Below are 17,133 nucleotides of genomic sequence, written 5' to 3'. Positions count from 1 at the left end.
TCAACAATTTCTGTAGATTACTTCCAGAGTTGAGACCCTTGTTTCAGTTTGTAGAACCTTGTAAACCCTCAAACGACAAAATTTATAATCTGATCTGTATGGAACTGTCTTGTAAAGGCCCCCAAATTACCTACAAAGGAATAAATTTTAATATGCAACAAACCTTGTCGACTGCTTGGACGATTTAGCTGCTGTGGGCGTATGTTTCGTTGCATGGCAACCTATCTTTGTTGATATTTATTCTGTAAATTTGGAAAAACAAACCCAACGACTTGCCTTTTTTGCCTCATGGGGGGTTGGATGACTGAATGGTTAGCACGTACGTGCTGTATCACAAGGTCTGTCATTGAGTCGACTAGTGTGGTTTCGATTCCCAGGTTGTACGTGACAAGGAGTATGGGCGCCTGTCCAACCTCGTGGGTTTTCTCTGGGTCCTCCTGTTTCCTCCCAGTGCTAAAGACCCCTACGTTCAATCGAATTATTGAAATAAAATTGAACCATATGTTAGTCCCAAAATGACCTAGTTTGTGTGTGGATGTTAAACCCCATTTCTCTCTCTCTCTCTTTGCCTCATCACATTACAGTCGTTACAGCCATTTAATATTTCATTCTCATCATTTTGAAAAGTACCATATCAATCAAAGCAGGAATATGGACGGTAGGGGTAGCGTTGGTCCCCTTTTCTTAGTATGGCTCAGTGAAATTGGCACTGGCTAACTAAGCAGGAGTTCCTTTACGATCCTGGTGTTGGTGCATGAGAGAAGGGAATAGCAAGGATGAAGCAAAAAAGGTCCACCTGTGTACATGTTGGCATGCACGTTAAAGAACCTTTGAAATATGCCCATAAAGAATTTGTCTTCATTAGTCCAGTTGGTGAATGAAAGCAGAACATTAAACCCCAACAACAGTTCAGTCCTCCGAGCAGTCCATAGAGGTTGTCCTTCTTAAAGAGGCATTATGGGAGACTAGATAAAGAGTTGACAGACCTCGCTATAATAGTTAAACCGGCGGCTGCCAGGCAGGATACACGTACATTTTGCAAGAGATAGAGAACAAGATAAAAACAAATGCGATTTTTTGTACAATCAGGGGCAATAATCCAGAAAGTTATGGTCTGAAGGCACAAATATCAAAAGGGACCAAGATCTTTGGGATATAAAGATATGTTTTAAGTTTCATCAAAATCGGATAAAAATTGTGCCCTCTAGAGGGTCCACAACCTTTGTATTACATACTTTTACACAAGTTGCGTACAAAGAGTGGCCATTTTGTTGGGTAGTTTCATTTCAATTTTCCTGAAATTCGAATTCAACCTTCATCATGGTGGAATGGTGATATATTTAAACGTTTTTTAAAATCAGAAAAAAAATTGTGACCTCTACAGAATCCGCAAGCTAAAAATGTGATTTTTCGAATAATTGTGAACTCGAGAGGAGACCACAAGCTAAAAACGTACTATCAGGGGCCATAATTCAGGAAGTTACGGTCCAATATGCGCAAATATCAAAAGGGAACAAGATATTTGGGTTATAAACATGCATTTCAAGTTTCATCAAAATCGGATCAAAATTGTGACCTCTAAAAACGTGATTTTTCCTACTATCAGGTGCCATAATCCATGAAGTTATGGTCCGATACATGCCAATATCGAAAAGATCCGAGATCTTTGGGAGATAGACCTATATTTTAAGTTTCATCAAAATCAGATAAAAATGGTGACCTGTAGAGTGTCCATAAACAAATTGTAGACGGACAGATGTCCAGACGGACGGACAGGGGCGATGGCATAATTCGTCCACATGACAATGTGTGCGTATAAAAAAAAGGTAAACAGAATATCCAATTGCTCCACTCTGAACCAAGATATTGGCTTTTGAATTTTCAGTTTGCCTCAATCATCATTACTAAAGTCGATGCAATAAAAAGCAGTCTCGATTATCCATTTTTATATGCCCACATTGAAATGTGGTCGTATATTGTCAGCGGTCCGTCCGTCCGTCCGGCGGTCCGGCATCCACAATTGCTTGTGGACACTCTAAAGGCTAAAGACAAAGAAGCCTATTGATTTTCAGCGATTTCCGATAATTACCGCCAGAGTTATGGCCCTTGATCACTTTGAAAAATCTTGTGGATGCTCTAGAGGCCAAAGTTAATATCCGATTGACTTTCAATTTATACAGTGTTTAAGGTCATGAGACGAAGAAGCCTATTGATTTTCAGCGATTTCCGATAATTACTGCCAGAGTTATGGCCCTTGATCACTTAAAAAAATCTTGTGGATGCTCTTGAGGCTCAAGTTAATATCCGATTGAGTTTAAATTTATACACAGTGTTTGAGGTCATGAGACGAAGATTCCTATTGATAATTACTGCCAAAGTTATGGCCCTTAATTTATCATCCGATTGACTTCAGATTGATACACAGAGTTTAAGATCTTGAGACGAACAAGTATATTGATTTTCAATGAATTTGTATGACTTGAACAGTTAAATCTATGATATTAAAAGCTTTGCATACAAAAGGTTAGCATGGGGCAGAACTTTATAAAAACCAAACAAATTTTAATAGTTTTCTGATAATTACTTTGTGAGTTGTTGCTCTTAATCAGATTTTAGTGTATTATAAATGTTTCATTACCGAAAAAAGTAAAAATATGCGACAACCCTTGTTGACTTCCCGGACGATTTAGTTGCTGTGGGCGTATGTTTCGTTGCCTGGCAACCTATCTTTGTTTAATTATTTTTCAAAAAATGTATTCCAATCTGCTAAATGTCGCAAGCTATCGAGCGTTGATTATGGTCTGGATAAGTTAATTAATGTCTAATTAATAATTTTGATAACATTTCAGGTCTAAAGAAAGACCTGCAATAGGCTCTCGCATAATGTATGTTTAAGTTTAACTCTAGAAAAACAAACTTCAGAAAAAAGTTAATGAAAATTCAAATGCCAATATGAATAATGAATATAATAAAGAGGATAACTGTTGTTGAAGCACTGACTAGATTCTACAAGTTAAAACAAAGACTATAACTGTAGAAGTAATTAACAGAAATAGTTGAAATTCATTATGCTTCTTCATCTCATCAATGTGGGCACATAAAAAAAAAATCAACACTTATATTTCAGAGTAAACGTATATAAATTTAATAGAAACATTAGAATTCTAAAGTTAAACAATTATTACATGTACAATCAAATTCATATATTACAATGTAGATTATCATTTTGTGGTTTTGATGTACAAACATTGTCCAGAAACGAAGGATTCTATTGTCTATAACTGATCTTTATTCTATAAGCAACAGATCATACAACTGGTTACTACATTCTAAAAGACTGGCTTTATTTTCCCTGCACAGTGACCAGTGGCTGCCAGGCAGTATACGCCCAAATTTTGCAAGAGATGGATAGAGAACAAACTAAAAACAAAAACGATTTTTTGTACTATCAGGGGCCATAATCCAGAAAGTCATGGTCTGAAATGCGCAAATATTCCAATTCAACCTTCATTATGGTGGAATTGTGATATATCTAAATGTTTTTTTAAATCAGATAAAAATTGTGACCTCTAGAGGGACCACAAACTAAAAGCGTGATTTTTCGTTCAATCAGGGGCCATAATTCAGGAAGTTATGATCCGATATGTGCAAATATCGAAATGAACCAAGATTTTTGGGATATTAACATGCATTCCAAGTTTCATCAAAATCAGATCAATATTGTGACCTCTTGAGGGTCCACAACCTTGATATACCATATTTTACACTATCTGCGTACAACGGGCGGCCATATTGTCTGGCAGTTTTGGTCCAGTTTTCACAAAATTCAGACTCAACCATCATTAGGGTGTAACGATGATAATTATTATACTAAAACGATTTTTTAAATCGGGTAAAAATTGTGACCTCTAGAAAATGAGATTTTTCATACAATCAGGGTCCATAATTCAGGAAGTTACGATCTGATAAGTGTAAATATCGAAAGGAAACAAGATCTTTGGGATATAAACATGCATTCCAAGGTTCATCAAAATCGGATCAAAATTGTTACCTCTAGAGGGTGCACAACCTTAATATACCATATTTTACACTATTTAAGGACAAGGGGCGGCCCATATTGTTCGGCAGTTTTGGTCCGATTTTCGAACTCAACCATCATTAGGGTGTAACGATGATATACTAAAACGTTTTTTTAAATTGGGTAAAAATAGTGACCTCTAGAGGGATCACAAGCTAAAAATGTGATTTTTCGTACAATCAGGGGCCATAATTCAGAAAGTTACGATCCAATATGCGCAAATATCGAAAGGGAACAAGATATTTGGGTTATAAACATGCATTTCAAGTTTCATCAAAATCGGATCAAAATTGTGACCTCTAGGGTGTCCACAAGCTAAAAACGTGATTTTTCCTACTATCAGGTGCCATAATCCATGAAGTTATGGTCCGATATATGCCAATATCGAAAGGATCTGAGATCTTTGGGAGATAGACCTATATTTTAATTGGATAAAAATTGTGACCTGTAGAGTGTCCACAAACAAATTGTGGACGGACGGACGGACAGGGGCCGACAATATACGTCCACTTTCATGTGGACGTATAAAAATTGTAAATATTAATGATTAAAAAAACAAGTTAGTTGAAGGATAAATGATTTTGAGGTTCACATTCTATAAGGCCCGAAGTGAGACTCCTGTGTACATTGTTAGCTTGTAGGTTTCTAAATATAAAACCACATTAAAATAAAAATCATTAATTCCACTTTTTCTATTATATCACAAAAACATATGAAGGCTAAATAAAAATCAAGTATTGAAATTAATTCTAAAATATATTAACAAATCAAAAAAAAAAAAACCACAGAAATTATAGCATTTAATTAAAAATTATCATAAATACTATCCATTAAATAATTAACAAACCTGTTCATTATATTTACATTACACAAAGTTTTAGTTTAAAAATAAGATAAAATCTCCGAACATCAAACACACATCCTAAATACTTGTGTCAAATCTGCGCCACAGCAATTTTAAAATAATTATGCATGGTCTTTAGTAAGTTTTTTTTTAAAAAAATATATTTTAAGAAAGAGCCTTAATTTTTGTTCTTGTAAGGTGGCTTAACATACTTTGGATCCAGGTTCCAGAAGAATAATTTGCTTTCAAATTATTTTTTAATTCACAATAAAAGTATTCTCAACACTTTTTGATATTAATAACATCAAATTTTTAATGAGAGGAAAAATGTTAATTGTAAACTGATATTTTGAATCAAATACAACTTTATGGATATTTATTTTTAAATTGGTTGAAAAAGTAGGATTGATCCTTTAAGGGGACAATGCAATAAGTAACAATTTTACTAACTGTAATAAGTAACAATTTTACTAACTATAATAAAAAGGTTTTCAAATAAATGTACTTATTTATATATAAAAGATAAAATACCTTTTAATTTACAACAGTACAACAAAATGTGTGTTAGATATGTGAACTTTTCAAATGATTTCGGGACTAACCAATGGTTTAATTTTATCATAATAATTTGCTTTCATGTAGGAGTCATTAGCTGTGGGAGGACACCGCAGGACCCTATGTTTTATGTAGATCTTCTGTCTAGAATCATTATTACGTAGGTAAAATTGGTGTAAATAACAACAGAAAGGCTGCTATATATTAAACCTATTTCAATGATAAGTCTATGATTCGACAATAATATGATCTTTCAAGTAAACTGTTCTTCAGATTAAATGTTAGTTATGAATGATGTACAATGCTATATTGTTTTAAGCTTAAATATTACAAGTTCTGAAACCAGCGGCTGCCAGGCAGAATACGCCCACATTTTACAAGAGATGGATAGAGAACAAGCTAAAAACAAACGCAATTTTTTGTACAATCAGGGGAAAGTTATGGCCTGAAATGTGCAAATATCAAAAGGGACTGAGATCTTTGGGATATAAAGATATGTTTTAAGTTTCATCAAAATCGGATAAAAATTGTGACCTGTAGAGGGTACACAACCTTCGTATTAGACACTTCTACACAATTTGCGAATAAATAGTGGCCATTTTGTCGGGCAGTTTCATTTCGACATTCCCGAAATTCGAATTCAACCTTCATTATGGTGGAATGGTGATGTATTTAAACAGTTTTTAAAATCAGAAAACAATTGTGACCTCTAGAGAATCCGCAAGCTAACAATGCGATTTTTCGAACAATCAGGGGCTATAATCCAGGAAGTTAAGTTTGGGTATCTGCGATTATCAAAAGGAACCAAGATCTTGAGGAAGTTACGATCTGATATGCGCGAATATCGAAAGGCCCCGAGATCTTAGGCTGATAAACCTATATTTCAAGTTTCATTGAAATCGGATAAAAATTGTGACCTGTAGAGTGTTCACAAACAACTGTGGACGGACGGACGTCCAGAGGCGATGACAATATACGTCCACATGAAAATGTGGGCGTATAAAAAATCTCAATGCTGATAATTCAATCAACTCTTTGTCCAATACACATCAAATACGAAACTTTTGTCTTTTGTCTCATCATAATAATTCACTCCAAACATAGAGCTAAGCTGCCCATTAAGAATTGTTTTTATCAATAGGATTTATGGAAGACAATCAGCATCAAAGAGTTCAAAATAAAATGTATAGCTATTATATAATAATCTCTTTAAAAGATGAAGCTTCAAAACTGTGGCATTTTCAAATTATACAACCGTGTGAAAAGATTACATATACAAATCAACATCAATTATTACCGTAGCAACACAAATTTTGATGTAAGGTTTTTACTATATACAGAAAAAGGCACTCAATATTTAATTAAAAAGCATTTCAAACTGTGGAATTCAGGAATATTTCATGCCAATCATTCTCTGAAATTTATTTAGGTGAACGATCAATTTAATGTAACAGTTTTAGTTATTTTAATAAGGTTGTCATCTTTATTTTATAATTTTGCACTATGTAAAATACTCTACTGTTTATTTCTAATGTACGTGCTTCGAAAAATATACATAATGTTTATTTGTTAATGTATGTACTCCATAAAATATGCATGATGTTTATATTCTTATGTATGTACTCCACAATATATACCTGATGTTTATATTCTTATGTATTTACTCCATAAACTATATATGATGTTTATATTCTAATATATGTACTTCATAAACTATATATGATGTTTATATTCTAATATATGTACTTCATAAACTATATATGATGTTTATATTCTTATGTATGTAAAATATACATGATGTTTATATCTTATGTATGTACTCCATAAACTATATATGATGTTTATGTTGTATTGTATGAAATCCATAAACTATAGATGATGTTTATATTATGTATGAAATCCATAAAATATACAAAATGTTTATATTCTTATCTTATGTATATACTCAATAAAATATATATTTGGTTTAGCATACATATGAATTTAAAGAAATCTGTACATAAATTGCAGATTGGTACATATGTAATAATAAACATTATGTATACTGTATACATGGTGGATTTATTGGATGTAAATATTAAAGTATCTTTTACAATTGATAGCTGCTATAGAAACACAGTACAAGGATGTGATTAATTTATTAACAGAATGAATATCAAAAGTGAGAAAAGAGCTGTAAAGCTATTCATGTAACAGTCACAAGAACTTTTCACTATGAGAATTATGTATTACACAAGGACTTTCCACAGTAATAGTAATATAAACAGACTTTTCACAGTAATAGTAGTATAAACAAACTTTACTACAAAATAGAGGCCTTATTCATGAAATCACATAAAATCAAGTGTAATATAATATACTAAAAATATTGTATTGTAAAGTATACATATATAATAATATTATTATACTTCCACATATAAACAGAAAATTAAATCTATAATAAATGAGTTACATATAACATATCTACATGGTTCTATGATTTATGCATTGATTTCCATTAGGAACAATTACGTGTCATTCTATTTGCCTTCTTGCAATGAGATCAATAAAATATTAATAATAACATCATATATATTAATCTCTTTTATTAAATTAAGTATGGTTCACATGCTTAACACTTACTTACGTCTTGGTTAATGGTTTTCAATTTCATAAATTTTAAAGATTTGATTACAGATTTGATTACAGATTTGATTACAATATATAATCCCAAACTTTAAAGTGATGTTCCTTAAAGATTTGGAATTCTAACTATATAACCATTGATTCGAGATTATAACCGAATTACCTGGAAAAATATATCTACTACTTAAAACAATAAACTCTACAAGTATCCCATCTATTGCTAATCTAAAAGTACAACCATTATGGCTAACTTCATTTATATATATACAAATCTGAATGAGGGAATTGACACTTGACCTACTGTTATAACACCATGGCATATTGTTACATGTAAATCTAGTGGTTGACAGCATAGGATTTCCCTTTTCAAACTTTATTTTTATATATTTAATATAATAAGCCCACAACTCTAGTGTTTGGTAGTTTAGTATTTTGCTTTGAAATCTACTCCAATAAAATCAGACAAGATATATACTGAGAATCATGTTATGTGTTGAACATCTAATGGAAAATATATACAGATTAAAGACCCTGTTTAACAGATAGGAGTGTTATGTATGAAAGCAAGACTCTAAGTCAAGCATGGACATGATATATTTGAATGACAATAGAACTAAATCATGATTCACAAACATTAAACAGGGGGTCAGATCTACTAGAAGTACATAATTTGGTTTATTGTTTATATTGCGTAAACCTTTAGGTATATATATATATCTTGGCTATATATTGCGAGTAAACATTTACATAAACTCTACACTCATCACGTAATACTTTCTTTTCAGTGCTTATACGACAATGATGTAGTGCATATTAAGTATGAAGTAATTCTCATAAAATGATAATGCAGTCCTCAAGAAGTGTGCTGTCATTCTCATAAAGAGGTTATGAAATTATCATTGTTTCCTACTGCCACATTGGAGTCTTCTTTGTTTTGTACTCTTTGGTTTATTTGATTTGTTCCATCATCAGTTGATTCTAATAATTCTTCTAGTGTAGCCGATGATGGCTTGCCGTTCCCATCTTTTGGAGGCATCTAAAAAATAAAATTGCATCTTCAGCACCTTTCTTTCCATTATTACTTATATTAACATTAACAAGTGTTGCAAACTCAATGAATGAAATAGGGTTTAACTTAACATCTTATTTGTCTACAATCACCATGAATTGTGCTATATAATAAATTTGATTTAAAAAATACAAAGGGAACTTAAATGAGCTGGTAAATGTGCTAAACAAAACCTTGGTTTTGATGCCATTGAACAACTAGACCCTTTCCATGCCAAGTCTGCCATCTGGAACCACTGATAAGAGAAATCGGTCTAGAAAATCCTGAGAAACTTCCACAGTCAAGAACTGGTTTTTGAGCCAGCATCACTCACTTTGAGCCAGAGTGTCTCCCCAATATAATACACGTCTGGACTGCAGTATATATTTCTGAAGGAATGGCTCAACAAAATGACTCTCTAGCAATCGCACCTCTACCAGTTCCTGTGGTTGTAGAGACTTGAATTTTCAGGGGATATTAAGGGGGACTAGCCATGATCTCACACCGAATCGATCAATAACTTTTACCGACCTTTTAGCTTCTAACGAGATATGAGTTTATCCATTCGACGCCATTTTCTTTGTTGACTATTTAGACCCGAATAACAAGACACTAAGATGGATTCCGACACACTGCGCTTCCTGCCTAACGTTGCAGTTCGTAATACATGTAATAATAATAATAATTTTCGTATATTTTAATTTTTGAGCTAAGCCACCATTTTTTATAAACAACTATTTGGCGTTGACTAGTTGGGTCGGCCTTTGCGTGTGAATATCGCTGTGACCTTGATGCTGATCCTGACTTCAAAATTCCCATCGAGCTCTGAACCTTTGTGCTTATATGTGCTATGCCCAGGCATCGATATTTCCGCGCATATCCGCACGGTGTGCGCGGGCACATTTGCTTTAAAAAAACTTTTTTGCAGGCACATTTTTAAAGATGTAGCCACACCGGGCGGCGTCTGTGCCCGCCACTATTTTTTGCCGCCCAGCACAAAGAAAAAATCGAAGAAAGCCGCCCAGTTGTATTTAAACCCCTTCGTCCTTCTCTGTACACAAACTCGGCGCTCGAAATTTACCACGGCAATTAAACGGCAAAGCCATGGTAAAAGCCTACGTACGCAAACCATGTCTGTCACGGCATAATTTATTTTTGTGTGCCGTAGTAGACCCTATCATCCCAAATTAGTTTAAAGAAAGATGTATTGGTATTTTGTTTATACATACTTAGAAGATGTGTAGGCCTAGGTATTCATTTTACAATTATTCTACGGGCTCTATATATGTTTATTTGCCGTAAATAGGTCACCCAGACCAATTTACAGCACTCCAATGTTAAAGGCACAGAGTTTACTCTGTGGTTAAAGGTTTGATTGTCCAACACGTGCCTACAAATTTTCACGATGTTTCTTATTTTATTTCTTACCTGTGTTGACCGTGGATTTGCTACGGCCCGAGAGTAGGACTAGGAGGACGATGAGAGCTTTCTCAGTTTCTGCCTGACCTGATTCTCACTCCACCGTAATAATAATAATATTTGTGAGACACGTACTACAACTTTACAAACAAGTCAAATCATACAACGTGTTTTAATTATCAATATCTACCTGTTGTCATAAATTGTTGTACTCAAATAAAACACAAACACCGTTTTAAGAATCGTTTTAATTTTTAATCTCAAAGTAATAAAGTAATATTTGAAAAAAACCCAACAAAACAACAAATACCGAAAGGTCCTCAACTTATCTATCCAGAGAAACAGAGCGCGGCGGGACAATTTTATGCTCGGTTGGGTGGTGTCAAAAAGTTTTTAGATCCCTGTATCATTGATGAAAATTAAGTGAATTTGGTAAAATTTGAATATATAAATGGAAATTTGATTTGCATTGAACCAAATACAAAAGGCAGCAGATGCTCTGAAAATACACCAAGAAGGGTTTAATTTTCATAAAAGACCACGCCCCCCTCCCAAAATTTTTTGGGACTCGTTCCGCTCGCCATATATTTATACAACACTCACCAAATCCTGGCTACATAGAGCCCTGGCTTCTTGCTGTATATTCGAGGTTAATGTCTGGAGTGAAAGCAGAGAAGATGCCCTTGATAAAAGATGATTGGGTCGAAGTAGTGGGTCAAGGTCATGTTACAGAAAAGTGAACTCAAACTTTTCAAAGGCAGTTTTGGGACATTTGACCTTGACTTACGACCTTCACTCCGTAACCATTTTAAAAGGCCATCATCTTGGCTTGGACCATCAACGTTTGCCTTGGTCCTGACACACACTGCTTGGTAAAAAAACGGTCAAACGCCAAGGGCCCGTGTTCGAAAAGGAAGGCTATAGGCGTGGGTAATATGAAAGGTCATGGTTACCTCCAGTTATCAACGCTAACCAACCGTGACCTCTACTTTGACCGTGACTTCAAACTTCTCACCGATCTCGGGGGCTTTGAACTGGCCCTATATCTTGCTGTATTATCAAAATCAATGTTCGCGGTAAAAGCAGAGACGACGCCCTTCAGAAAAGATAACTGGGTCAAAGTGGTGGGTCAGGGTCATGTTACGGAAAACTAAACTCGAACTATTCAAAGGCAGTTTTTGGACATTTGACCTTGACTTACGACCTTCACTCTGTAACTGTTTTAAAAGGCCATAATCTTGGCTTGGACTGTGATAGGTTTTCCCCGAAGATTTTCTTATGGTCAAATTGGTTTCTACACTATTATCTACAGTATTACTATCAGGAGAGAATGCATCTTCAATAGAAGGCTTGATCTCGCCTTAACTACGTACATCTTATCAAGCCCTTCACGTAATACCCCGCATATTTTAGCACTAATTTTGATTGGGTACAAGTCCAGCTTGTGATCCTATCAGATTCCTTCATTAAAAATATGGTTACGATTATCAAGTCTCACGCTTCTAGCTAAAATGTCTACATGTGACAATCGAGTTGCAAAGTTCAAGGTTCATTCAATGTCAAGGTTGCTGGAAATCATGGTTATCAACAAAGGCTGTAAACTTGTCTATTTCTTTTTCTATGGAGGCCGCCATATTTGTTTAAAGTGTGTCCTGTGCCACGACCTCTGATTGGACAATGCTAATTAGTCACATGTTAACACAACGAGCGCAAAAATTAGGGAATTGTTGAGTATTGAAGCAACGACTAGATGTTGTAAAACTAGCGGTCGTTGCTTCAGGAACATGGAGAGAATGTCGAGTTTCTATTGTTTTGTTTTTTTTTTTCGATAAAAAGTAGAAATACAAATAGACAATCTTTATTATTATTCAGTATATTCCCGTCCACAATGCGAAAATTTTATACAAAATAATTGTCCCTTGTGCAATTTGCATGCATGTTTGAACCCAAATTTAGAAGGAGTTTTTTCTTTGTATGGAATGGGGTGATAAATATATATTCATGTTCAAAAAATGAGTGTTTTCAGATTTAGTTTCAGATCCCAAACTGTTGTTTATAAAAAATGGTGGCTTAGCTCAAAAATTAAAATTATTATTATTATTACGAACTGTAGCGTTAGGCAGGAAGCACACTGTGTCGGAATCCATCTTAGTATCTTGTTATTGGAGTCTAAATAGTCAAAAAAGAAAATGGCACTGAACAGATAAACTCATATCTCGTTAGAAGCTAAAAGGTCGGTAAAATAAACAGATATTGATTGATTCGGCTGAAATTTGGTGTGAGATCATGACTAGCCCCACTTAACATCCCCTGAAAATTTCAAAGTCTCTACGACTGTTAGATGTGCCCAACTTTGGACAGTTAATTAAATGTATTAAAAGATGGTGAAATTATTGTTCGTCTGCTGTAAGGTTCAACACATGAAAAACAAGCCAACAGTGAGGCTGATATCCCCTGCCGAAATTCCAAAATAAACAGATGACACATATTAATTAATTGCACATTTAAAAGTATTGAGTTATCGAGTAATCAAACTGATTATCTATGCTTAGTCTAAGCATAAAATGTTCACTATCAAACTCAAGTTTTGAAGTAACTGGTAGCATCAAAGTTATCTTGTCCCAAAGCACCGACCAAAGAAATTGCTAAACTCTGCTTAGCTTTAATGGGAAATAGTAATCATTGAACTCAGTCAAGACATTGGTGTAATTAACATCTATACCTCAATTAAAAGCAGAGTTGTTATGTTCCAAAGTCTTGTCTAATCAAATTGCTTATCGCTACTTAGCCTAAGCAGAAAATTCTCTTCATCGAATTTAGTCAGTGTATTGATATAATAATGAAACTATACTCAAACTTTTCATTGCTCTCACCCAATTAGAACCAAAATTATCATATTCCAAAGTCACAACCAATCGAATTGCTCATCTCTGCTTAGCCTTAGTGGAAAATGTGCATGAACAAACTATGTCAAGGCATTCACACCTACACCAATTCTGAACATTCTACCTAAATAGTCTCTACCAATCAGATTGAAGTCTCTATTTTGCCTAAGCATAAAATGCTCAACATCAAACTTAAGGTATTGATGTAATGAAACTATACACAAAGTTTCACCACTATCACACAATTGGAATAAATGTTGTCGAGCTCCAAAGTCTCAACCAAACAAATTGCTTATCACTTTGCTTAGACTGAGCCGAAAATGGTCTCATAATCACACAATCAAGGTATTGATGCCATGGAACTATACACCAAGTTTCATCACTCTCACTTAATTCGAACTAAGCTTATTGTGTCCCAAAGCATCAACTAATCAAATAGTTTATCTCTGCTTACCCTAAGCAGGAAATACTCATCTTCAAACTCCATAAAGGAATGCACCTTATCAACACCGACACCAAGTTTGAACATTCTACCGCAATTTGAAGGAGAGTTATTGTCAGGGCTCATACCGTCACTGGCCAAAGTCGCAATTTGCAATAAAAATATGAAAGTGGCGATTAAAATTTGATTTTGGCGATAAATTTGGGTGGTACTGGCTATTCTTTTTGAGATCTATCAGAAAAAATTCTTAAAATGCTCATCGTATTTATCCTGAATTAACAATTATTGAGTGTCAATAATGGCGGGATACTATAAATTAATTAACTGGCTGATAATCCGGATCGTGTCAATGAGTAATACTAATCAGTCTTGGGTTAATGATTAGTTAATTGATATATTTGCCAATGATATATATAAAGCCTATGAAAAGTTGTTATATGAGACGATGAGAGGATATCTGACAATTGAAAAAAAGAATTGACTGTCAGTAGATAAAAGATAATGAACAAATTAGAAAAAGTCTGCGCATTACCATGTTTTTATTAAGTACAGAATGAATAAAAACAGGGGAATGCACAGGATTTTTCTATTTTTCTCGTGTCCCTTATCTAGTGACAGCCAATTCTATTTTTGAATTGTGAGATACCCTCTAACCGTCCCATATAATAACATTTCAACTTCAATGGAATTATCAGTGAATTGAAATTCGATCGTTTGTCTGTTACCGCTCGTTACTTCAGTCTGTTATATAGAAGGACAACTTGTGTTTGTCATGTTTGGCGTCACTTCCTGTTTCTTCACATGCTTGTTACACATCTCCCGTAGCAATGATCTCTGTGTTAAAATTATATTTGGAATGTATTTAACTAGTTCTATCACATATGTAATAATGACTGACACCCATATTGTCCTTTAACACTAACTTTATTTTTTGTCCCCTAGATAAATAAATATATTGTGCCGTATGATGTTTGTAATGAAACAAGAACACATTGCTGAATAAAGTTTGAGGAAAGAATTCTACAAAATAATTAAATAAGATACTCTAAAAATAGTTCTGCGTATTTAGAGCTAGCAAATATTTGTTTCCTAAACTCACGAGAGCGGCACGTGTTGTAATGAGTTTATCTTGCCACGCTCATGAGTTAGAAAAGAAACGAAGCCATTACAGCTAGCTCTGTACCCAAATTGCCTAAATCGCCCAAATCAAAAATTAAATCAACAAGTGCAATCGAAATTTTTGTTCACGTTCGCTATAAAATAACCACGAAAGTCGAAGCGCGTAATGGGTGTATTTTTACTAGGCTTTATATACCAATACTTGTTTGTTTAAAAGCTATTTGTGACATATATTTGCTGCGATCTCCGACTCCACGTGCGCGGGATTAACCTTTGCTCACTCAAGAAAATTTCCTTGATGATGTAGACAGGCAGAATAGTGGTTCAGTTTTTATAAGGACAAATTATTGAGCTGTGAACTACTCTACCATGTGGTTTCAGATTGTAGTGTGGTATAATAAAATTATGAATTACAATGATATAACATGGTAGCAGAGCGTGGTTGATGGACATATTGAAAATATAGTGACAATTAAAAAAAAAAGAAATGACTTCTAGTTCTACTGCTAGTAATGGAAATACCAAAAACTTGAAACCTCCACCTTTCTCAGAGAAAATTCCTTATGGAAGTTGGCTAGATGAAATTAAAGTTTGGCAGTCAGTGACAACCTTGAGCAAAAGGAAGCAAGGCTCTGTGGTGGCACTGTCTCTTCCAGAAAGTGAAGGAACTATTCTAAACAAAGTTTTCTGTGAATTAGGAGTTGAAAAATTAAACATACATTATGCAAGAGCTAAATCTGTCTATTGTAGGTCTTTCTTTAGGCCTGAAATGTTATCTAAATTATTAATTAGACACTAATTAACCTATCCAGACCATAATCAACTCTAGATGGCATTGCTAGCCTGCGATCTTTAGTGGATTGTAAGCCGATTTACTGCATAACTTTCCTTCGCGATTTAACGATGAAATGGATAATCGAGACTATCCTGTTAATCTTACTGACTTTAGTAATGATGATCAAGACTGGGTGGAAATTCAATCGCTTTGTTCTCGGTTCATAGTGGATCAATTTGAATGAAATTTTGAGCAAATTGCCTTTACATTATCTAGTTTTTAACTATTATAGTGAGAACTGCCAACTCGTTATCGAATCTCCCATAATGTATCTTTAAATAGTGATGATGGACTAGAAACTTTAATAACATTTATGGACACAATATACAAGAAAGATAAATTGACGGAAACCTGACAAGTTTGTGAATTTTAACAAATATAGACGAAGCAGCGAAACTATGGAAAATTATATAATTTGACAAAGAAATATGGTATGGAGTTACCAAATTCTGTGTTGGCCTTTAAATTATTAGATAGTGCCTGTTTATCCCATAAAGATTGACAGTTAGTTTTAACTGGGGTTAATTTAGAACAGAAAGACAAATTATTCAGACAGACTGCAGTGGCATTAAGGAAATTTTGGGGACAACAATCAATTCCACAATATCCCATTTCTAGCACTTGAAACATCAAGTTTGAACCAACATCAAATTTTTGGGTGGAAGAGCAACAAGAAAAAAATATGTTACGCGCTGGAATAATCAAGGAAGATTTCAACTTGAAAATAGATTGAGATCCAATAGTCGTGGACAAAGTTATTCAAGAACCCTAAATGCTGTTAAAGGGACAATAACACTCTTGCTGGCTTGAAAGCCCCAGAAAATAAATAATATCTCTGTCTAAGTACTAGATGTTTAAGTGTCCTACCTGTTGTTTAAATTATCCATTACAAACCTATTTTACTTGTCCAGAGGGTTCGAAATTATTTTTAAATCGAAGTTTCAATTGAAAAGGTTTACGTTAGACGTTTCAAACCATTATGTTGAAGTTTTCAAAATTTTTAAATAAGGTGTGTTAAGATAAAATTTGTATCATCAATTAATTGGAATATTGTATAATAGTACAATTTGTTGACCAGAATAAAGATTGGGACATATTATTCAGTTATAACAAGAGTGGTATTGAGCCTTTAATACGAGAAGTTTTGGCATGAACAGACCCAACTATCAAACTTATTCAAGAAGAGGCTATGATTCAAATACATGAAATTTTAATGTGTTGCCGCCCCCCCCCCCCCCCCCCAAACAGACAGATAAATCTAGTAGATGAAAATAGTTTACCTA

The 17,133-nt window shown here is 34.1% G+C and overlaps 1 protein-coding gene across 3 annotated transcripts in view; it reads right to left on the bottom strand.

The window, feature by feature from the left end:
* Positions 1–3,116: 3,116 nt before the first annotated feature.
* LOC126828470 (polyamine-transporting ATPase 13A3) overlaps positions 3,117–17,133 on the bottom strand; it is an 82,790-nt gene continuing 68,773 nt past the window's right edge. For all 3 annotated transcript variants that reach the window (XM_050558206.2, XM_050558204.2, XM_050558207.1), the window contains exon 31: positions 3,117–9,138. In XM_050558206.2, the coding sequence (XP_050414163.1) occupies positions 8,977–9,138 (162 nt within the window). In that variant the 3' untranslated portion in view covers positions 3,117–8,976. The remainder of the gene's footprint in view (positions 9,139–17,133) is intronic.

This window comes from Patella vulgata, chromosome 7 (genome assembly GCF_932274485.2).
Source record: "Patella vulgata chromosome 7, xgPatVulg1.2, whole genome shotgun sequence".
NCBI lineage: Eukaryota > Metazoa > Mollusca > Gastropoda > Patellidae > Patella > Patella vulgata.
This window is presented reverse-complemented; position numbering and strand designations above follow the sequence as displayed.